Source organism: Eulemur rufifrons, chromosome 2, assembly GCF_041146395.1.
Source record: "Eulemur rufifrons isolate Redbay chromosome 2, OSU_ERuf_1, whole genome shotgun sequence".
NCBI classification, from domain to species: Eukaryota; Metazoa; Chordata; class Mammalia; order Primates; family Lemuridae; genus Eulemur; species Eulemur rufifrons.
In genome coordinates, this window is record NC_090984.1 from 118,299,005 (window position 1) to 118,322,289 (window position 23,285).

General features: G+C 49.4%; 1 protein-coding gene across 1 annotated transcript in view; it reads left to right on the forward strand.

Moving 5' to 3' along the window:
• The window catches only part of C2H14orf132 (chromosome 2 C14orf132 homolog), a 42,213-nt gene extending 20,975 nt beyond the window's left edge, over window positions 1–21,238 (forward strand). The window contains exon 2 of the mRNA XM_069465273.1: window positions 21,002–21,238. Within this exon, the coding sequence (XP_069321374.1) occupies window positions 21,002–21,226 (225 nt within the window). The 3' untranslated portion in view covers window positions 21,227–21,238. The remainder of the gene's footprint in view (window positions 1–21,001) is intronic.
• The last annotated feature ends 2,047 nt before the right edge of the window (window positions 21,239–23,285 follow it).

Consider the following 23,285-nt stretch of genomic DNA (forward strand, 5'->3'; position numbering starts at 1 on the left):
GCCCTTGGAGTGCCCTTAAGGACTCTCGGGATGAATCCAATCTTCTTTCTGAGACGATTTTCTCTCCAATAGACAGGTCACCTGTGGAGCATAATATGGCTTGATTTTGCCCAAACAAGCCAGGGAGCGCTTCCTGAATACCTCTGTGTGCAAAACACTCAGGATCAAAGAGACGGCACAGACCCTCCTTGGCTTGAATCACAAAAGGCGTGGGTGTCAGTAGCTTTATTATATAAAAAGAAAATCTTTCCATCTGATGCTTGCAAAGCATCTGGGAGACGGATGGGCAGGGATCATGGGATCTGTTTGAAAGCTTGGTAAGTGGAGGCCGGGGAAGTTGGTTTGCAGCCGTGGGGCAGCTCTCAGCTCTCCTGGTCCCCGGCTCCATGTGCTTTGCCCCTGGCCACCACCCCAACCCCCGGCCCCGCCCCCGGCGCCACCCCCACCCACAATGGTGGATGATTGCTTTCAGGAACAGAGGGTGAGAAGGATTAAGGTTCCTTGTAAGAAATGACCTCTTGGCTGGGCGTGGTGGCTCATGCCTGTAATCCTAGCACTCTGGGAGGCCGAGGCGGGTGGATCGCTCAAGGTCAGGAGTTCAAGACCAGCCTGAGCAAGATCGAGACCCCGTCTCTACTAAAAATAGAAAGAAATTATCTGGCCAACTAAAAATATATAGAAAAAATTAGCCGAGCATGGTGGCACATGCCTGTAGTCCCAGCTACTCGGGAGGCTGAGGCAGAAGGATCGCTTAAGCCCAGGAGTTTGAGGTTGCTGTGAGCTAGGCTGATGCCACGGCACTCACTCTAGCCCGGGCAACAAAGCGAGACTCTGTCCCCGCCCCCCCAAAAAAAAAAAAAAAAGAAATGACCTCTTAAAAAGTGCTCTCCACTCACGGAACAGGACTATGGCATCCTTTTGAAGGACAACAAAAGTCTAATCCTAGTCTTTATTTGCTTTCCTGGCAGGGGTTCATTCAGGCCAACTCTGTTGATCATGTGTGTGCGGGCAGACATACACACACACACACAGGAATCACACACGCGCGCATGCGCGCGCGCACACACACACACAGCTCCAGCCTCCCTCATCTTCGCTGGCGCTGTTTTCTTGCTAACCCAGTGCACTTGTCTTCCTCCCATGCACAGGCTGGGGACTTTGACATGGCTTTCTGAGTCTTTCTGCATCTTCTGACCCAGTTGGGTGTCCCAAAATAACCATGAGTGAGGCTGCACGTGTCCTGGCTTCTGTCCACAAGGGACAGCCCCCTCTGTACCTTCCTTTCTGCTCATGCAGGTGCCCCTGTGGAGGAGGGTGCAGTGACAGCCACCTCTGTGCCTCCCTCTCTGCTCATGCAGGTGTCTCTGTGGAGGAGGGTGCAGTGACAGCCACCTCTGTGCCTCCCTCTGCTCATGCAGGCGTCTCTGTGGAGGAGGGTGCAGTGACAGCCACCTCTGTGCCTCCCACTCTGCTCATGCAGGTGTCTCTGTGGAGGAGGGTGCAGTGACAGTCACCTCTGTGCCTCCCTCGCTGCTCATGCAGGTGCCGGTGTGCAGAAGGGTGCAATGGTCACCCGGTAGCCAGGTTGGGTGGAGGAGGTGCTGGCATTTTATGTAAGTCCTCCTGTAGCATCTCACGTGCACCTCCAGTGGAGAATCTGGCCTTTTGTTGTTTGTTTCATGCCATGAACACTACTGAAAACAATCTTGCAGTATAGCGGAGGGGAAGTTAAAAAATAATCCAAAAAGATCCCCCTTCGGGAGGTAAACACTGGATCACCATTGCCCCAGCCTCCGTGCACTCTGGGATGTAGAGTGATGCTCTGATTCAACCCTATTTGTTTTGTTCTCTCCCCGTACCCCTCTCTTTTCTCCTTCTCTCTTTCCCTTTCTCTCTCTCTCTTCTTCCAAAATAGGGATTACACAGTTTTTCCCTTTGTACCTCTGGCTTCCAGCCTGACCCCCTGGCACGTAGTAGACACCCATTAAATGCCCATTTAGTCAATAAATGAGTGAACAGTTGAACAAACTAATTTTTACCCATCCCCCTAAGGCCTGGAGACTTCACTCTGCCCAGTGAAAAGGGGTGTAATATGACTGGGAGGCCACTGGCCCACACAGGGGACACCCATTTGGTTCCAATGATGCTGTTTAATCGCACTAAAGATGATATCAAATTAATTGGGGTAGAATAAGTACTAATGTATGACAACCTTTGCCAGCTATTCCCCAAGGGAAAACTTGCTCCACTGCTGACATCTAGTGAGAGTGGCCCAAGCTTCTCATAGCTGAGCCAGCAGAGGCACAGCTGACGCCCCGCCCGCAGCCACGTAGAGGTGGTCGTCAGGTGCAGCCCGGGAGATGGGGCCATCCCAGCTGGTGTTGGCTACTTCTCATTGAGGTTCAGGCTCCTCTAAAAGCAAGCTGTGGCTCTGAGGCGTGTGTGGGGTCCCCTGAGTTCTCACTGCGGACCGCGGGATGCAGCGTGGAGGTCGGAGACCCTGGCCCTCACCATCCGAGCATTTCTGTCCTCCCCAGGGCAAATGTTCCCTCCATTATTGGTAATCAGAGATGATGTGCTCTGACGAGACAGCATTTTCTCCTGCTGCGTTGTGCTGAGTTACTATGGCAACGGTTTCAAAAGGGGTGAATTTGCTTTTCCCTCTTAATTCCGTAATGCTCTCAGGCTTTCCAAAAATATTCTTGTTTTCCTAGGTCCTACTGTGGATCTAGGCATGCTGGGCACCCAGCAAATAGAGCCACCTCCTCTACCGTGGATATACTGCATCAACAGCTCGATTCTTAGCGATTCACTGAGCAAGGTTTTTTAAAAAAATAAAGCATGTTTTTAGCATCTACTCTACCTAAATAGATGTGCTAGGCACCGGGATTCAAAGAGAAATTAGACTCAGCTCGTATCCTTAAAGAGCTCAAATTCCTAAGAAAGATTGACAAGTATACAGCTGACTATCATATAATGTAACAATACAACATAATATTATAAATGTAACATAATAAATATAGCATAATGTAATGTAATAAATATTTTGTCAGTTGTAGGAATAAATTAGCGTGGGGCCCCAGTGAAGAACACTATTAATCCAGCCTGGAGTGTCAAGGGTTATGAGTCAGCAGACCTGGTGTTTAATTCCAGATCGATTATATAAGAGCTGGCCAAGCGCAGGGAAATGACCTCACCTCTCTGAGCTCCAGTCCCCCACCTCATACTGGGCTGTTGTGAAAGTGAGGGGAGGGGACCCCACGAAGTTACAGCACCCAGGCCCAGAGCTCTTAGGGGTTACTGCTCCTCCCCACCCCTGGGGCGCCCAGGAGATACACGGAGGAGCCATAGGCAGCACCTCAGGCCAAGGCAGCAGGAAGGTGGCCCCACGAAAACACCCCGAGCATTCAGTGCAGGGGCAGATCGGAAAGCCAGGATGGCCAGTGTGGGGGGTTGGATCTGGACCCATCGCCATCCCTGGGATCTGAGTGGGACCCCCTTTGGGAGCCTCTGCTGAGCGAGACCGATTTCCTGGTGGTTAAACGCTACAGGGGAGGCACGGAAACAAGCGCGAACATTGCTCCAGAAGTTCTCCGCGTGCACTCAGTGCGGGACCCAGTGCCACTGTGCCTCGTCACGTTTGGGTTGCCGCAGGCGTGGCCTCTACCTGCCCCGCTGGCTTAGGTGCTCTTTGAGGGAAGGACACATCCCTCGTGGTCCAGTGCAGTGTTGGCACATGGAGGTGGCCACTTACGGTGGTTCCGGAGAGGGCTGTGGGGTGATGCCTCTCCACACTCTTCCTTTCCACGTGTGCCTCAGTTTCCTCGCCTATAAAACAAGGGTGGTGATAGTATCCCCTTCATAGGGGTGTTGATAAAATCCAAGCATGCCCATAAAGTGCCCAGCACATACCTGGCATAGAGCAGGTTCTCAGTAGATATCAGCTTTTATTTTTATGTTGTACACCCTGTTCTTAATTGAAAACTCCAGCACGGACACATTAGCCAACGAGAGTGGCAGGTATCGACATTAGGCAGCAAATCTTGCCATCAACCACAGCCTACATGGAAGAATAACACAGAAAGGGTCACTAGCTCTCTGTGTGTCGGAAAGTTTAATGAAGGGGCAGAACTCTGTTCTGGATTTTGTTCTTTCAGCAAAATAGCCAAGTTCGGCGGCCAGCTCTCTGCAGGACATCACCCCAAAGTATTACAGGGCTGGATGACTTGACGAGAAAGCCTTTGGGGGTTGGGGATCTGGAGGAGGCCTGGGCGCCATTCCCACGTGTATAAATCCGGTGATCGTGGGTGAGGCGCTCAGTGCCTGGCCCAGCGGGGACTCGGCACAGACCAGTTGGCTCTGATTCTGGCCTTGGGCTTCTCCATCTGCAGAAAAAGGCAGAACCCACCCACTGACACCCTCGCAGGGAGTAGAAAAGGATTCCTCACTTCCAGATTAGATCAAAGCAGGGTCTCTGTGGAGCTCTTTCTGTCCCTCCATCAGGACGAGCACATGGCAGTGCAGGGAGCATCGGTGCCACTGGTGGGGGCGGCACAGTCACACTCGTCAGCTAAGGCCTGTGCACCAGGCTTCTGGAGAAAGTTGGCACTTGTCACCTGTCGCGTGTAATGTGCTCAGACACTGCTATGCACTAGCAGACTGTGATGGTTAATGTAATGTGTAACTGGACTGAGCCATGGGCTGCCCAGATTGAACATTACTTTTGGGGGTGTCCGGGACAGTGAGGGTGTTTCCGGAGGAGGCTAGTTGGACCCAGGAGAGAAGTGGCCCTCCCCAGGGTGGGCAGCACCAACCAATCTGGTGAGGGCCTGAATAGAACAAGACGGGGAAGGAAGAAGGACTCTGTCTCCTTTCTTCCTGCCTCACTGCCTGAGCTGGTTCATCTCGTCTCGCCTTCTCCTGCTCTGGGACCAGGATTTACACCGTGGGCCCCTCTGGCTCTCAGGCCCTCAGACTTAAACTGAATGGCACCACTGGCTTTCCTGGGTCTCCAGCATGCAGGTGGCAGGTTATGGGGTTTCTCAGCCACCGTAGTCATGTGAGCCAATTTCTCATAATAAATCTCTTCCCATATATATATATATATATATATGTATGTGTGTGTGTGTGTGTGTGTGTGTATATATATATATATATATAGTTTCTGTTTCCCTGGAGACCCCTGACTAATACAGATTTGGTGAAGACTGTTAATTTCCATAACAATAATTCTGGGGTTTTGCGGAGTACACGATGATAGGAAGTTGGAATTGAGGCCCTGAGACTTTGGAAATATTTAACCTACCAAAGCCTCTATTTTACTATCTGTATGATGGGAAGACGCCGCCTCCCAGGGGGGCGCCGTGGCCAACCAGGGCAGGCACGGGATGGGCATGGAGCCAGGTGACACGAGACGGACACCTGGCAGCCGGGGTTGGAGCTGGAGCAGCCAGCCTGGGCAGCCGGGTGGCTTTTGAAGGCTTCCGCCGCCTCCGCTGTCCTGACGTCTGACCATGGCCTTCTGCGAATCACTCACGTGCCGGAGTGGGAGGGCATCGATGGTGCCGAGTTGGGTGCTACGAAATGCTGCTTTTCTGTGAATTTTTAAAGGACCTCGATGCACATCGTTTTAGAGAGGATGGCTCCCTGCTTGATTTTGAGATCACTTCTTCCCAACATACACCAGGCTGACCTTTATTTTTACAACCTGGAAGTTTGTATGGTGCTCTTGGCGCAAGCACCTCATTAAGAAGAAGCCTTCAAACCTGTGCTCGTTAGCATTTCTTCCAGGGCCTTCCAAAGACAGAGCAAGATACAGTCCTGCTTCATTCACTTAGGATCCCACATCTGAGAGCCCTGCCCCGGGCACCAGAGGCACCTTCAGGCACCAGAGGCACCTTTGGGACTAAGCCAGCGGATCTGCTGCAGTGCCCCACCCCCACCTCACGGCCACCTGTAGCCGGGGCTAGGCCAAGCGCCTGTGCGGTACGGACCTTTGAGCAAAGGAGGGATTTCCTCTGTGGCCAGTACTCAGGTTGTGCCCCCATGGACTTGTCCATTTTCCTTGGCGATTAAGTCTAAGTGCCCAGAGTCCTGCACTTTTCACCTGGTCGGTTACTGTTTAAACAAGCGATTGCCCGCTCCAGTGTCGCACAGCACTCCAGTGCCTGGAGCCGGTTATGGGTCACCTCCTCGTTCTCTTCCTTCTGAACTCCCTCCCTTCTCTCCCCCTGGGGAAGGCCATGGCAGATAAAACTCGGTGCATATTCGTGGAAATGCAAGTCCTCAGGGAGGAGGAGACACTGAAGGTGTGTCACCAGCAGACCAGATCCTGAGTTTGAACTGATGTGTGGATTCGTTCACCTGTGCACAGGAATGCTCTCATTCGTCTTCCTTCCCTCCCGCCCCCCTCCTCTCTCTCTCTCTCTCTCTCTCTCTCACACACACACACACACACACACACATCTTCCAACTCTGCTCCAGGGACTAACCTTGGGCAAAACACCCACCTTTTCTAGAGACAGTTTCTGCAGCCAGGTTTTTGGGGGTTTTGTTTGTTTTGTTTTATTTTTAATTTCAGAATATTATGGGGGCACAGATGCTTTGATCACATAAATTGCACCTCCTGAGTCAAAGCTACAGGCGTGCCCATCCGCCAGGCAGCCAGTTTTGTGAAAGGCATTAACAGAAGTTATGCTACCCGAGTCACTGGCAGTTCTGAAGATCCAAACAGAGGAGTAGCTGCACGGGCTGCCGTGCTGGCCTGTGCCCTCCAGGGTGCTCCTGCATCGTCGTAGTTTCTCCATCCTTAGGGCTGTAGGGTCCTTGGAAGGCAGCCAAACAACTGTGGGTAGTGACTGCCATACTGTGACGATCGATCGTCACCCACAGTTTGCAGGGACAGCTGAGCTCACTCTGAGCCTTCTCTGATGTGCTGAGGGTTGAACAGTCTGAATAGAGGTTCCATCTCAAAAGTCATTTGGATCAAATTCGAGATACCCGTGCACGTGTGGCTGTTCCCTCCATCTTCCTAAAGGACATCTTTTGGAGTATAAGATAAAGTGTGCAGCTTGATGCATTTCCTCAACGTGAACACATCCATGTAGCCAGCACCCAGATCAGAACTGTGACCAGCGCCCTTCCCCGAAACTCCCTCATGCCTTCTCCCAGAGTTTACCCCTCCAGGAGCAACCAATAGCCCAACCCTGACACCAGATACTAGTTCTGCCTGGCTTTGACCTTTATAAACATCAGAATTTCTTAAACGGCGCACTGTTGGCTTTTGGGACTGGGCAATTCTATGCTGCTAGAGGCTCTCCTGTGCGTTGTAGGATGTAGCAACACCTCTGACCTCAGCCCCCTAGAAGCCAGGAGTGTCTCGTTACCGAGCCGTCATAACAATCAGAAATGTCTCCAGAGGTTGCTAAAGGTCCCCCTGGGGATCAGTTGAGAACTACTGATGTAAATGGACTCACATGGTGTGCTCTTCTTTATGCCTGGGTTTTTTGGTCATCATTTCGTTTGTGGGATCTGGGCACGTTGTTGCGTCTAATTGCAACTCAGAACTCACACCGCCGCGAGGGATTCCACTGTGCGACTGTGTATCCGTCACGTGTCCATTCTACTGTTCAAGGCAGTTGAGTGGTTTCCAGCTTGGGGCTATTGTGGACAGTGTTGCTGTGGATATCCGTGTACTGGTCTCTTGTGACCACATGCACACGTTTCTGGTGAGTGTACAGTATGTTCTGTGAAGTCTTTTGGCTTCCTCGCCCTCCGGTGCCCATGTGGCCCCGCAGCCTTCAACACAAGGGGGCGTCCTCCTGCACTGAAATGCCCCAAACAAGCCCCACCTCCCCTCAGCCTTCCCCAGATTTGGTGGCATCAACTCAAGTGTTCTGGTGGCCATGATCACTGCTGCCGTCACTCCTGTTAGCCCATTAACACACGCTTACGACACTGCACGCTGGGGGTCCCCAGTCTTTGGCCAACTCGCCACAGCCCAGGCCCTCTCTCCTGATGGGGTCCGGGTGGACCCAGCCCCGTAGCCAACCCTGAGGGATGGTGCCATTCAGCCTTGGGAAGCCACCAAGGTGCACGAGAGTCCCAGACATCTCAGCGGGAGGTCAGCTCCAGGGTAGGGGTGGGGGAGTTGGGGGCAGCAGCTCCCAGTCTGATGGCCTCACAGGATTGTCATTGTCCTTGGTCAGAAATGTTCTTCTGACCCACAGTTGTGTGCTAACCAAAGCAGCAGGATTTGGGTGCTAAACTTCCCAGTCCTTGAGTCAGTTGACACCTCTCTCTCTCTCATATCCTTACGATTAAAATGGATGAAGTGGCTCGAACTGTGTGAAAAACCCAGGGCATTGCGGGAGACACAGGGAGAATAGCAGCTCTCCGAGGTGTGCATGAACCTGAGATGGCAGGCCGTATGTGTGTGCACGTGTGCGCCTGTGTGTGCGTGTGTACATGTACTGTGTTTTCTTACTCTTTTTTTTCTTAGAGTCTCACTCTGTTGCCCAGGCTAGAGTGTCGTGGCGTCAGCCTAGCTCACAGCAACCTCAGACTCCTGGGCTCAAGCAATCCTACTGCCTCAGCCTCCCGAGTAGCTGGGACTACAGGCATGCGCCACCATGCCCGGCTCATTTTTTGTATTTTTAGTAGAGACGGGTCCTACTCTTGCTCAGGCCACCACGCCCAGCCATCATGCACACTGTATGTTAAGGGTGTAGTACAAGGTGCTCATTCAAATTATGAGTAAAGTGATTAAAGACATTTGCAAACAGGTTTTTGCGTGAACGTAAGTTTTCCTTCCTCTTGGGTAAATATATACCCATGAAGAGTGGGATTTCTGGGTCATATAAGTGCATGGTTAGCATTATAGGAAACTGCTAAACTATTTTCCAGAACGGCTGTATCATTGCTTCCCACCAGCAATGTGTACAAGGTCCAGTTGCTCCACATTTTTACCAGAACCTAGTAACAGTTTTTTTAAAAAAAATTTAGCCATTTTAATAGTGTGTAGTGGTATCTTGTGATAGTTTTAACCATTTAATTCCTAAATGGTTAATGATGTCGAACATTATGTGCTCATTTGCCCCCTGCATATCTCTTGTTCAGTGATAGCTCTCCTGTTCAGATTTTTGCCTATTTTTTAAAGTGGGTTGTTATTGTTGAGTTTTCAGAATCCTTTGTATATTCTACTTACAAAGTCCTTTGTCAGATGATTTGTCAATATTTTCTTCCAGTAGGTGGCTTGTGTTTTCATTCTCTTAACAGTGTCTTTCACAGAGAAAAAGCTTTTAATTTTGATAAAATGTAGTTTGCCAATGTTTTCTTGTATGGATTGTGCTTTTGGTGTGGATCCAAAAACTATGCCTAACGCAAGGTCATGGACATTTTTCTCCTATATATTTTTCTTAAGGTATTATAGTTTAAATTTAGGTCTATGGTCCATTTTTAGTTAATTTTTTTATAAGGCATGAGTTTGGGATTTTTGTTGTTGTTTGTAATTTTTGTATAAGAGATTAGGTTCCAAGTTCATATATCTACATTCAAAAAAAACTGTATATATATATATACATATATATATATTGCAAATTGATGTCCATTTGTTCAGCATCATTGTTGAATGGCTATCCTTTCTCTATTGAATTGCCTTTGCAAGCTTTTCAAAAATCAATTGGCCATATTATATGGTATGAATCCATTTCTGGACCCTCTACTGTGTTCCATGAATGTGTAAATATCAACTTGTGCTAACACTACACTGTCTTGATAACTGTAGCTTTATAGTCAGTCTTGAAATAAGGTAGCCTGAGTTCACCAAATTTGTTCTTTTTCAAAATTATTTTGGCTTTGTTTGGTCCTTTGCCTTTGCAAATTAATATTGGAATCAGCTTGTCAACATCTACAGACATTCCTGCCGGAATTTTCACTGGGATGGCATTGGATCTCTACATCAACTTGGGGAGAATTCACATCTTAACAATACTGAGTATTCCAGTTCATGACTATAGTCTCCATTTATTTAGATCTTTGCTTTATTTCATCAGTGTTATGTTGTTTTCAGCATTCAGATCATGCACAGATTTTGCTAGATTTATACTAAGTATTTTATTTTTGGTGCTATTGTAAATGGTACTTTTACTTGAATTCAAATTGTTGCTTGAATGTCAGAATACACTGATCTTGTATTCTGTGACCTTTTAAAACTCATTTCTTAGTTATATGATCGTTTTGTAGATTGCGTAAGATTTTCTACATAGATGATCATGTCTTCTGCAAATAGAGATAGTTTTATATCTTTCTTGTATATAAAGAATCATCTGCCTTTTATTTTTTTGTTTTGTTTTGTAGATACTCTTTATCAAATTTAGGAAGTTGCCTTCTATTGCTAGTTTGCTGAGGATTTTTATCGTGAATGGATGTTTACTTTTGTCAAATGCTTTCTCTGCATTGGTTGATATGATTATGTTTTGTTTCTTCTTCTGTTAGTGTGGTATGAATTACAATGATTTTTGGATATTGACCCACCCTTGTATTATCTTTTTTATATATTGCTGGACTCAGTTTGCCAGTATCTTGTTGCCTACTTTTTGTATATGTTCAATTGGATATTGATCTGCATTTTTATTTTCTCATATTAATAATTCTTTGATTTGGGTAGCAGAGAAATGCTGCCTCATTAAGATAACTTGGGAAATGTTCCATGAAATGAGTTGGAAAGTGTTCCCTCCTCTTGTTTTATGGAAAAGAATGTGTAGAATTGGTATTATTCTTCCTTATATTTTTGGTAGAATTCATCAGTGAAATCATTTGGAGATTTCTTTTTTCAGATCTTTGCCTATACATTTAATTTCTTTAATAGCTATAAGGACTGTTCAGTTTATCTTTTTTTCTTAAGTAAGTTTTGGCAGTTTGTGTTTTTCAATGAATTGGTCCATTTCATCTACATTATCAAATTTGTGGATACGTAGTTGTTTTTAGTAACCTCGATAATCCTTTATTAGCCTTTTGATGTCAGTAAAGTCTGTAGTAACATCCCTCGTTCATTCCTAATGTTGGTCATTTGTGTTTTCTCTCCTCTTAGTCTGGCAAGAAGTTATCAATTGCATTTTCTTAAATAACCAGTTTATAGATTCATTAATCTTCCCTATTGTTTCTTCTTTAATTTAATTGAACTGTGTTCTTATCTTTTATTATTTCCTTTCTTCTGCTTGCTTTAGGCTTAATTTAATCTTCCTCCCTCCCTAATTTCTTAGAGGGTAGCTTAGATTATGAGTTGAGACCTTTCTTCTTTTCTAATATAAACATTTAATACTATAAATTTTCCTCAGAGCACTTCTTTAGTTGCATCAACACACTTTGATAAATTATATTGTCACTTTTAGTCAGTTCAAAATATTTGCTATTTTTCCTTGAGACTTTCCCCTTGGCCTATGGATTATTTAGAAGTATGTGGTTTAACTTCCAAGTTTTGGGAGATTTTCCCAGTGTCTTTCTGTTATTGACGTCTGGTTTAATTTCAGTATGGTCAAAGGACATACTTTGCACAATTTTAATTGTTTTGAACTTGTTAAGGTTTGTCTTATGGCCCAGGATATGGTCTGTCCTGGTTAATGTTCCATGTGAACTTGAAAAGAACGTGAATTCTGTTGTTGGGTGGAGGGTTCAATAAATGTCATTTAGATCTTAGTGGTTGATGGTAGTGTTCAGGTCTTTTATATCCTTGCTGATTTTCTCTTTCTATTACCAAAATAGAAGCAGTGGAATATGATAATGTTGGGTTGTACTCTGGGCATTTTGAATATCGTGTTGTCAGATGCTGGGTTATGGGTTGAGTTGTTGCCTCCCCCTCCCCCCACCCCAAATTCATATGTTGAAGCTCTAACCCCCAGTACCTCAGAATGTGACTGCATTTGGAGTTAGGGTGTTTAAAGGGATGATTAAGTAAAAATAAGGTCACTAGGGTGGGCCATAGTCCAATATGACTGATGTCCTTAAAAAAAAGCAAGGAGCCTAGGACACAGACATGTACAGAGGGAAGACCACGTGAAGACACAGGGAAGAGGTGGCCATCTACAAGCCAAGGAGAGAGGCTTCAGAAGTAACCAACCCTGCCAAGACCTTGATCTCAGACTTCCAGCCTCCAGGACTGGGAGAAAGCAAATCCCTGTTGTTTAAGCCACCCGGTGTGTGGTACTTTGTTATGGCAGCGCTAGCAAACTAATACACTGGGTCTTTTTAACGTTCTTTGGAGAATGTTGTTTTGTTTTAGCAGGTGGGGTCTGGTCTGCAAATTCTCTCACCTTCTGTGAGCAGTGGTCACATGTGGTTCAGACTGTCAAGCTTTGGCAGTGCTGCTGGAACAGGATATGGGCGGGGATTTATGCCACAGTTCAGTCCTCTGTGCTCCTTCGGGTCCCTTTCATGCACGCATAGTTTGGGGTGAGCCCAGAACTTGTGCAGGTCACACACAGCCTTACAGGGTTCCCTTCTCCAGCTTCTGCCCCCTGGCATTTCCCTGACACTCTCCAGCTCCCAGGGGCCTTTTTTCCTAACTCTTTGGCTAGAAAGTCAGTGTTTCTGCAGCCGCATCCTCCTGCGCTGTCCCACGGATCTGCGCTGCCGGGACACCCTGTTGGCAAAGCAGCAAGAGAAAACAGAAAGAAAAGATCAAGGGAGCCCCCCCCCCACAGTCTTGGGACCACAAGGGCCCTTCCCTGGGTCCCTCTGGGCAGCGGGAAGGGTCTTCTCTTGTGTTTAGGTCCCTGTGTCACTGCTGCCATCACTGCCGTGGCAGTGCAGCCTGGCAATGGCCCTGCCTGGGGGCAGAACCAGGAGAGAAAAGAGAGAAAAACTTGGGGATTCCTCCCAAACTTCAAGCTCACAAGGGCCCCACTCCTGAGTCTTCTAAGGGAGGGGGTTTCTCCTAGAGCTGTTGCGCTCAAGGATGGGAGATAAGGGAGGAAAACCCCCAGTGAACTCACTGCGCCCCTGATCCACCTGCTGCTGACTTCTTGTCACTGTCCTCAGGCTGTAGCTTGTTGTACTCTGTCTGGGGTTGGGTTCGTGGCTGTCGCCTGTAAGGGGCTTACTCCATCCGGGCTCACAGGACTTCTCATTGTAGTCTCGCTTTTTCATAATGATCCTGTGGGTCCCCGTCTGGAATCCTTATGCAGAGACAGGGAACAGATCCAGCAACGGAAGTGGCAATGGAAGCAGGCAGACTGGGCCAGAACCAGGGCCGTGTGTCCCCCTGTGGGACACCTCCGGGCACCGCCCACCCCTTCATGGGACCTGCCCAACTGTGCACGGCCCTGCAGCACTGCCCGCCCCAGGGGAGCAGCCGCAGCCTTGCCAGCGTGGCACTCGTCCAGAGCAGCCGCCTGGCAGACCCTGCCGATTTGTGAGAGTCCGGGGACCGGACAGGAATTGAAAGCTCGGGCGCCTTTCATCTCCGCCGACCCTCCCGCTCTGTGGAGCTCGAGCCCTCAGAGCACATTGTGAGGGCATCAGCATTTATCCTGCAGTGGGCTTTCCATTTCTCTGCTCATGTTCCCAACGGAATTCACATAAAATTAACCAGATGCAAAAATGGAAAATGGAGAAAACCAAAAAAAGCTCCACTGTGGCGGGACCTTGAGACAGCAGGTCCAGCTCCCTGCGCTGGGAGCCGTGGGTCCACGCAGCGATGACGACACTCACGCTGATGCCTCACAGGCATCCGGAGTGCCTGTCACCCCACGGCACCCACGGAGGTGGTTCCTACTCTGATCCTCATTTACAGACGAGGAAACTGAGGTGTGGGGAAGGTTAGTCACCTGCCCTCATCGTACAGCTGGGGAGGAACCGCACTGGGGCTCAGTCTCATGCCTGAGTCTTCAGCCCACGTGTGTCCCCAGCCTGTCCCACTTCCGTCTAACTTAAGTGTCTCCTCACACCACTGCCATCCCATTGCCTTGTTTCTGCCTCTGTTAAAGTGGATGTGACACCATTATAGGACCATGTGTTTAGATCTATACTCTCTTTAAATGTTGACCCCTTGAAAATCAGAGGTCTTGGCATCCCGAATGTCTGCCTGACGCCCTGGTGCAGAATGGGCCTTTAGTGCTTATTGAATCATTAGTGAATGGACGATGGCCCTCGGAATCTGTCCAGTCTTTTATATTTAGACTGTAGAGACCCTGCAAGAATTTAGTGATGAGATAAATTATCTCTGTAATGTTTGTGTGCTGACTGGTGGCTTCTCTGGAATTTTCTGATGAACTAGGTCACCTACAGAGCCTGAGCCGCAGATTATGTGCCCTGCAGAGACAAAACTGAGGGTGTGGTCCCTTCTACAAATTCTGAAATTGCTGCTATTTCTCAGATTGGCCGTGCACAGAGTTGTCAGATGTAGCAGATAAAAATACAGGACACCCAGTTAAATTTCACTGTCAGATAAATAACAAATAATCATTTAGGATAAGTATATCCCAGGCAACATGTGGCATGCACTAGATGCTAAAAAGAAAATTGTTGTTGTTGTTTATCTGAAATTTAAATTTAACTGGGTACCCTGTATTTTATCTCAGGATTTTATCACAGGGTTTATCTGACTTCCTTGCAACACAGACTTTCGTTTTAGGCCGCTCTACAACTGACTCCGGCCTTCTCGGTATTTGGCAAGGACTTGTGAGCTGTGGGTAGGACCTTAGAAGTCTCCCCGTCCAAGCAGCTCCCCAGTAAGGCCCAGAGAGGGGCAGGGCTGGACCAGAGCCCAGGGCAGGAGGGAGCACAGCTCCGAGCCCTGCGCCAGCCCTGGACATGGGACAGTTGGAACGTTTGTACTCAAACTTTCAAATCCACAGCCCGGGAGCATCAAATTGCAGTTCTGGCTGGGCCAGGACTCCACGGGGCAGGGCAGGCCGAGCTGGGCCCTGAAAATGGCCTTGTAGGGGAGGAGGGTCTGGTGGTCTCTAAGGGAGACCAGGACAAGCCCCGAGTCTCTAGGCCTCCACACAAACATGCCCCATTCGCTGTTTCCCCTCCTCGGCGTGAGTCACCTCTGGTGAACGTGCTCTGAAGGTCTCCTTTTGCAGCATTTTCTGTTCCTTTCTCTGGAGAGGCCCAGCGTAGGAGAGATTTATGTAACCGCCACCGCCTCAGCAGCAGCAGATGGGGACCTGGAGGCCACCCACTCCTCGAAGCAGCTCTGCTCGGGGGGCAGGGTGGACACTGCTGGGACAGACAGGGCTCTCTGGGCCCCCTGGGGACGCTGCTCCAGGGTCCACAGTGGTCTCGCCCACTTGGAACCCCTCCACACCATGCTTGGCCACCATGTCCCACATGGTGACCCCGATGCTGTGGGATGGGGACCCCCAGGTTGGGTTCAGAGAGCACCTAGTCAGACCGCCATGCTCATAACCATCGTGTGTGGTGCACTCCTGTGTTCAAAGCATTGCTCTTGAGTTTACGAAGTTCAAAAACACCAAAAAATAACAGAGACCCACATACCCACTGACCAGAACAGACCACTTTTAATATTTCCTCACGCTCGCCTCATCGTTTGTTATCATAAACTGTTACAGATGAACTCAGTCTCCCTGTCCTCACCTCCCTGTTTCTCAGAGGCCACCGTGAACCTGGCTTCACGATCCGTGTTGACACTTTTCCTTACAGACACGTGGATCTGTGCATGACATATGATATTATTATGCATGCGTGTTTTTAAATTCAGGAATGCTCTCTGGGTTTATTTTGTGGCTTGTCTTTTTCCACAGAGAGCATTTTTCACCCAGTGTCAGAACCTCCCAGCAGGTTCTATGAGGCAGCCTTTACTATTGTCCCCATTTTTAAATGAGAAACTTGAGCCTCAGAGAGGTTAAGTGGGCGTAGATCACACAGAGAATTGTTGGCCCTGGAGCCAAAGGTCATCATGCCTGCAGGGTTCATGGCTGACGGTCCTGGAATTCATTCATTCACCACATACTTTTTGAGTGTCTGCTCTGGTCCAGGCACTGGGGATACCATAGCATGCAGGGAGGAACCCACCTTCTGGAAGGTATGGCCAGGAAGCACAGGCTCTTTAGATAACATTGACCTTGAAGTTGTCTGGCCACTCCGTTCTGGTGTCCCCTCTTCAACAAGCCAACAAGTGTTTTTCTGATCTTGACATGAATATTTCTGATGGGGAAACAAGTCCTCCAAGCCCCCACACCCAACCCCACCCTGTGTTGCCCTGATTACTAGTGTCTAAGTCCACAAAAGGAAGTTTGTCTTCTTGTTCTGCCTCCCTGGGCCACACTCTTCAGCATGACAGCCCTTCTAGCATTGGAAGTTAGGGGTCGTCCCCCCAATCTGCTCTGAACCGAAACCTCATCCAGGGATCCCATTCTCGGGGACAGGGCTACACCTTCCCACTGGAATGAGAAAGCCCAGTTGCTCATTTCAACAATGGCATGCCACAAGAAGGCCGTCTCCAAAAGTGGCTAAAAGTTGACCAGAGCTGGCTGGGCTACCTTTGAGAGTGACCTTCCCTCACCACCTGCCTCCAAGGTGACTTCAGCTGATGTCCCCTCACTCTAGCCACAAGCCAGCCCTTGATCAAATCTTCCTAACTTCCAAATGATGGAAGTGGCCTTTTTTCGAAACTGACCTTTTTTTGTTTTCCAATCATGCGATTTTGCTGTTTAAAGCTATTTTCATATCTAAGCCAGCACTTTCAATTTAGAATCTATTTTACAAAGGAAAAAACATCAAACAAAACCAACAAACCTGAGACAGATGGATTCAGCGACGGCGCTGGCCAGATTTGGAGCATCTCTCAGCAGCCTGCCTTAGCATAAGTTGGGGGCGTGGGCAGCCATCTGCTAACAGTTGCCACTGAGTATCTGATTAATTGATCACACAAAAAGCTCATGACTAGAAATGCCTACTTCCTGATTTCCCCACTGTAGCTTAAGTGGTTGGATACAAGATGCTTATAATAAATACTCTTGGTTTTGAATTACTATAAGAATGATAGAGGGAAAGAATACTAGTAATTATTGATTACTAAATACCATTGATCATTAGTAATTATCTTGGACCATGTTTTATCATATATGATTGTATTCGCTCCTCGCAACAATCTCGCTAGGTGGACTGTATTCTCTTCATTACATGGGAGGAAATTGCGGCAGGTGGGAAAGTGACTCACCCACAGCTCCACTATTTGTGGTGAAGCAGGATTCACCCTCGAGTTTTTCTGACACTGGACTCCACCCTTGCGCCCCACGCTCCGAGGCAGCAGAACCAGCAGAACCAACAGAACCAGTCCCAGACTGACCGTACTCCCCGGCAGTTCTGTGCTCTCACTGCAGGTGCAGGGCAGGGGGACTCACCTTGGGGACTGTCCCCCTGCTGGGAGCTCTGGGATTGGGGTTTGTAAAGTCCAGCCTGGGGGGAGCCCTTCTGCTGACTTCAGATTCATGAATTCCACGTGGTTTTACTTGTCACCTTTGTGTATGTGTTAGGCGTGGGCTGAGGGAGTTTGTGGTGAGCCGGCCGTACCCTTGCCCACAGAGGCGCTCTCTGTCCGTGGGAGACAGACGTCCAGTGATGCAGGTCGTCCTGAGTCCTCTCTGGAATGAGTCCAGGGGGTGGCAGGGGCAGAATGGTGCCCCTACTTTCAAGAATGTCCACATCCCAACCCCCCAGATCTGTGGCTGGCTTGGCCTTTCCTGGCCAGGGCACTTTGCAGATGTGGTTAAGTTCAGGACCTTGAGGTGGAGCCAGCAGCCTGGAGGATCCAGGGGGCTCAGCATGCTCACAGGGCCCTTGTGAGAGGGGCAGGAGGGTGAGAGGCTGAAGATGCCACACGGCTGGCTCTGGAGATGGAGAAAGGGGCCGCAAGCCAAGGAAGGTGGGGGCCTCTAGAACGCTGGAAAAGGCAGGAGTCAGAACCCCCCGGAGCCTCCAGAAGGAGCGCGGCTTGGCAGACGCCTTGATTTTAATGCAGTGAGACCTCCACACTGTAAGATAATAAATCAGTGTCATTTTAAGCCACTAAGCTTGTGGTAATTTGTCACAGCAGCCGTAAGAAACTAACCCATGGAGGCATTAAATAAATGCCTGCAGGGAAGCAGAAAACAGTGAGGGGTACAGAGGTGAAGGGAACCCCCGAACAGGCTGTCAGGAGGGCCCGTGTGGGCCCCACAAAGAGCTCTGTCCAGACTCCACCTTGTTTTCTCTGCTGATTTGGATGAAAATACTCGTCAAACTCGTATATGCCCTAAAGAGAGGAGAGAGCAGGCGCATGCCCAGGGATCTCCACGGGGTGGGAGGGTGGATCAGACCCCACAAGTGGAGTCCGGGGGGCACCTGTGTGAACACCAGCAGCACGGCCCTGGCCAGGGGAGAGGCAGAGAGACAGCCAGTGGGAAGGGGACGGGAATGCCGGTTGGTTCCAGGGAGCCCAGCAGGGACAAGCTCTGCGGCCCAGGCACGCTCAATAAGGAGAAGGGGCAGCGTCGGCCCTGGCTGAGCCCGCTTTCTAAGAGGCCACCAGCAAAGAGAGTTGGAGGCCTCCCCTTAGCCTAGGAGGCTTCGCCCTGTGGGCGGGTCAGGCAGAGGCACCAACCACGCAGCCCAGGGAAGGAGAGGCCCCCTTAGGCCAGCATGTGCCTGACTCATCCGCACCCCGTGTGACGTGCGTCACCAACCTGGGGGCAAAATGAGGTCGCAGTTCTTTTAGTTCCACTTTTAATTGTATTTTTAATATAATACATACAAACTGTTGTTACATTCCCTTTTGTATTTGGCATTATATTTATTTATATATCCCATTATATTAAATATTAATATATTAGTAATATGAATAAGTCAAAATGTCAATTTAGCTCATGCCTGTAATCCCAGCACTTTGGGAAGCCAAGGTGGGAGGATCACTTGAGGCCAGGAGTTGGAGGCTGCAGTGAGCTCTGATTACGCCACTGTGCTCCAGCCTGGGCAACAGAGCAAGACCCTGTCTCTAAAAAATAAAAGGACCCAGATTCCTCATGGCCTCTTGCTCCACCATCCTTATCTTGAAGCTTAAAAAATATGTTAATTTATATATTTTGACAGAATATGTTATATGTATAACAAGATGTTAACATCTTGAAAAGATGTCAATTTAAACGTCTTAAGAGAATACCTTATACCTATAAGGAGTACACATATATAAACGTGCTGCTCGGGGGGCGAGTGCAGTCCTGTAACTGCAGCCCCCATCAAGCAGCAATGCCTGGCCTGCCCTGACCCCCCCAGGGGTCCCTTCCACTCTCTGCATCCCCCAGGTCAACTGCCTTGTTTCCACCGGAAGGATAGCGCTGTGTTGTGAATACAAATGCCGAACACCTCCCAGCACAAGCCCATCACATGTTGCTCTTCTCAGCCGAAGCCGGTGTCAGGAGCCACTTGTTGTCTGAGTGATGATCATACTTTATGAAGAGGCCATTGACATTCAAGGCGGATCAAGCATGGTGCTATTGAACAGCAGCTGCCCGGGCACCCTAAATCCTCCCTGTGTCCCAGGGCCCAGCACAGAGTCTGACCACGGAGTCTGCGAGGCTGGGTGCAGAGCAGGAGGGCCAGGCTCACAGTCAGAGACACCCCTGGCTCTCAACCCTGACTCCACCTTGCCCTCTGCTTACCTATCTGAAAAATGGAAACACAGTACCCTCCACCAGGATAGTTCAGTGATTAAATGAGAGTATTTTAATATCTCTGGCGCATTCCCTGACCATAGCAGGGGCTCCACATGGATAGCAATGGTGCTCAGTAGATGTGTATCCAATGACGATGTCACTGTTCAGTGCACATTCATTCAGATCCCATTCAAACGAAGCATTTATTATAGGCCAGATAGATATCGGAGCCAACCTTGGAGCTGAATGCATCCATGTTCTGCCTTTGGAGAGGGTCTGGAAGGGCCTGGGACGGCCTGGACATTGCTCTTCTGGACTGGAGAAGGGAGGGGCCTCTTCACTGCTGTGACTGGGGTCATGCCATCCCCTGGAGCAACCCACTCCCCCACCTCCAACCTGAGTCTGAGCAGCAGAGAGCCTTGGTAAATGGCTTGCATCCAGCTTGATCCCCGGATGCAAGCATTCTGGCATCCTTACGTGCTGAGATATGTGGTGCAGGCGGTAGGAATTAGGATCACTCTTCTGGGGGAGTTTGTCCCTGGGCCACCAGAAGCTATATTCATACCTGCTGACTCGGAAACTGTGTCTGGGAGTCTGCCCTAGTAAATAAAAATGTGTGTGCGAGGATGTATGTAAATCCGAATGGATGCACAAGGATGTTTACCAGTGCATTATTTTTAATAGGAAAAATGGAAATTCCTAAATCTCCAGCTGTAGGGAAGTGGTTTAATTATGGCTTGGATTTATGGCAGAATATTATACAACCATCAAAATGGAATTTGGAATTTTGATGGACTTTTTTTACTGTAGGGATAAAAAAATACATGTTTAAATGTGTTCTCTCTCACACATACACATGCACAGAAAAAAAGATTGGAAAGGAAAAATTGTCAAAATGTTAACAGTAATTACGTGGTAAGATCATGATTCTCAGTTTTTTCTTTATCCTCTGTTACATTTTCTGAGTGCTCTGTGCTGAGCACATATTATTTTTAAAATTAGAAGAGGAATAAAGGCATTTTACAACTCATGCTATCGTAGAAGGGGCCGACATGGGGGCAGGGTGGGGGCCAGTGTGGGTCACCAGCTAGCTGTCGGGTGACTTCCTTGACACCTTCTCACGCAGAGTGGTATGAGTGTCTGCCTCAGAAAGTTGTTGTGAATTCTAATTTGTATAGGTTAAAATACGCATTGTCCATTATACAAACAAAAGCAACGCCCTGCTTTGCAGCCCCAGAAGAAGTTGTGATGTCACGTGGGCTTGCTTGGTCAGGCCAGCGTCCTTTTGGAGGGCACGTCTGCCCAAGCCACCACAGGCCCTGGTTAACGTTCTCTGTCCTTCTTTGCAGCTGCCCATGATGGGAGGAGTTTTCATGGACTCGCCCAACGAGGACTTCAGCACCGAGTACTCCCTGTTTAACTCTTCCTCCAACGTCCACGCGGCCTCCAATGGCCAGGGCCCGCCAGAGGAGCCGCCTCGGTCGTCCAACGACGCCGTGTTGCTGTGGATTGCCATCATCGCGACGCTGGGGAACATTGTGGTGGTCGGGGTGGTGTACGCTTTCACCTTCTGAGGGAGCGCGGTGATCGGCAGCCGCCAGGACGGCTCGCCCTGCGTCGGGCTCACCATGGGGTGAGGCTCTGCTCCTGGCACTGTCTTGTTGGTCTCCAGCTTCTCCTATGTCCTAAAACCAGGAACTTTGACCACTTGAATGGCCTCTCTAGGGGCAGCAACTGTGCATCTGGAATTTCCCCAGGCAGCCCTGATTTCACATATTCCATGCTGTGGTCAGGCTGATCCAGAAAGTGTGGCCGTGTGGGCTTCCTGCTCCCGGAGGTGGGACGGGGCAAGGTTTTCAGAGAGCAGATTGGGGAATTCTTGAAGCTGCATTCCCAGAACATGAGCCCAGATGCAACGGCCAGCTAGGTGTAAAATATAGATGTGGTTTGGTGATCGCTTGCTGGCAGTAAATAATCACCTGTGTGTCTTGCATTTATATTAACTTATCAAACCTTGTGTGAGGCTGCTGGGCCAGAGCAGCCCTCAGAACTTCGGTGTTCCCAGCCCAGTCTCGGTCCCATATTCAGCCCCTTGGCATATTGGTGGCCACAGGACAGTCCTAATTTGACTTTGAAATGGCACCTTCGTCACAAGACACCCGGCCCGTTAGGAGACCCAATCGCATCAGGACACTCAAGAATGGGGGGTTAGCAGTAACGTGCTAGGGTTTCTGGGGGTGTTGGTGGTGGTTTTTATCTGCTGGATGGATTTTCTCTTCTTTTTAAGGAGAGGAGAGGTTGTCTTTAAAAACTAGATCTGCCAGGCAGTGAACTCTTCGGGCCACCCACATGAAGATGCTCTTTCTTCTTTGAGGGATCCTAGAATGTTAGAGGTGAATAAGCTCGTGTCCACTGAATTCCTTGGTGGATGGGCTGGAGAGGGGCGTGATTTGCCTGCGGTCACAGGGCAGGTTAATGTGGGAGACAGAACAGGATGATGTTTCCTAACCGTCAGCTCAGTGCTCTCTCTGCCCCAGAGACGCGCTCCCCTGAGCGGGTCCCTGCCTTCAAGGCCGAGCGGCAGAGACGCCACCCTCGCTCTTGGGAGATCATCCAGGGAGACTTGAAGCTGGTGCAAGATCGAAGGCCATTTGAGTACCTGTATTTGACACTCATTTTGGACGCCGTGCACTCTCCTGTGGTTGGGAATGTGCTTCTGCCCCAGCCAGTTTCCTTAAAGTCTTAAAAATCAGTGTCTGGGGTCTGGGCAAACAAGGAAGCTCCGAGTGAAGACCAGAGCGGCAGGGGACGTGCTGGGGGAGCAGCACTTAGGAAAGGCCGTTGCACGGCACCCCCGCCCCTCCCCTGCCTTCTCGAGGCAGCTTCCCCTGCAGATGGGAGCGGGAAGGATCTCAGACCAACTCACTCTCCTACAGCCCTGCGGCAACTTTCTTACACTGCGAAAAAGAAGACAAATGGCATAAATTCCCCTTCTGGGGTAGAGAAATGTAAAAGGCTGGTTAAGAAGCCCTTGTGTGTATTTGGGGACAATTGCAAAAAGGCTGAACTTGCCACTGCAGTCTCAGGAGAAATGAGAGCTGTTGATGATGGGCAAAAGGACATCTAATTGTCCAGAGGCAGCACACGACTCTGGGAGCTGCCATGGTAACGGGAGTAGTAGCTTGGCGTCCAGACAGTGCCTGCTCACGGCCGGCCGCCAGCTCTTACTGGCCACATCTGTCACCATGGCCACGCGTCCATCAGCCAATGCTTCAGCTCAAATGGAAGTCCTGAGTGCAGAGAGCCAGCCTGACCTTGGCTGTGAGGGAGAAGGGACATGGATCGGATGCCTGGGACTCCTGGAATCATCGGCAGGGCGGAGGCTGGGCCGGGTGTCAGCTGTTGTGTGCCCGGGCATTCGTGGATGTTCACCCCAGCTGCTTCTCCAGCAAACCGCAGGTCTGCCCCATGAGTGGGGTCTTTAGTAAACAGATGTCTCCATGAGAGAACCCAAGAAGAGAAGTCCAGAGCCAGGGCGGGGCCAGGGGAGGTTCGCGACGTCTTTATGAGGGTCACTCCAGCCCGTACACGCTCTGATTCTCCACTTTCTGGCCCCACATCCCCAGGAGGGCC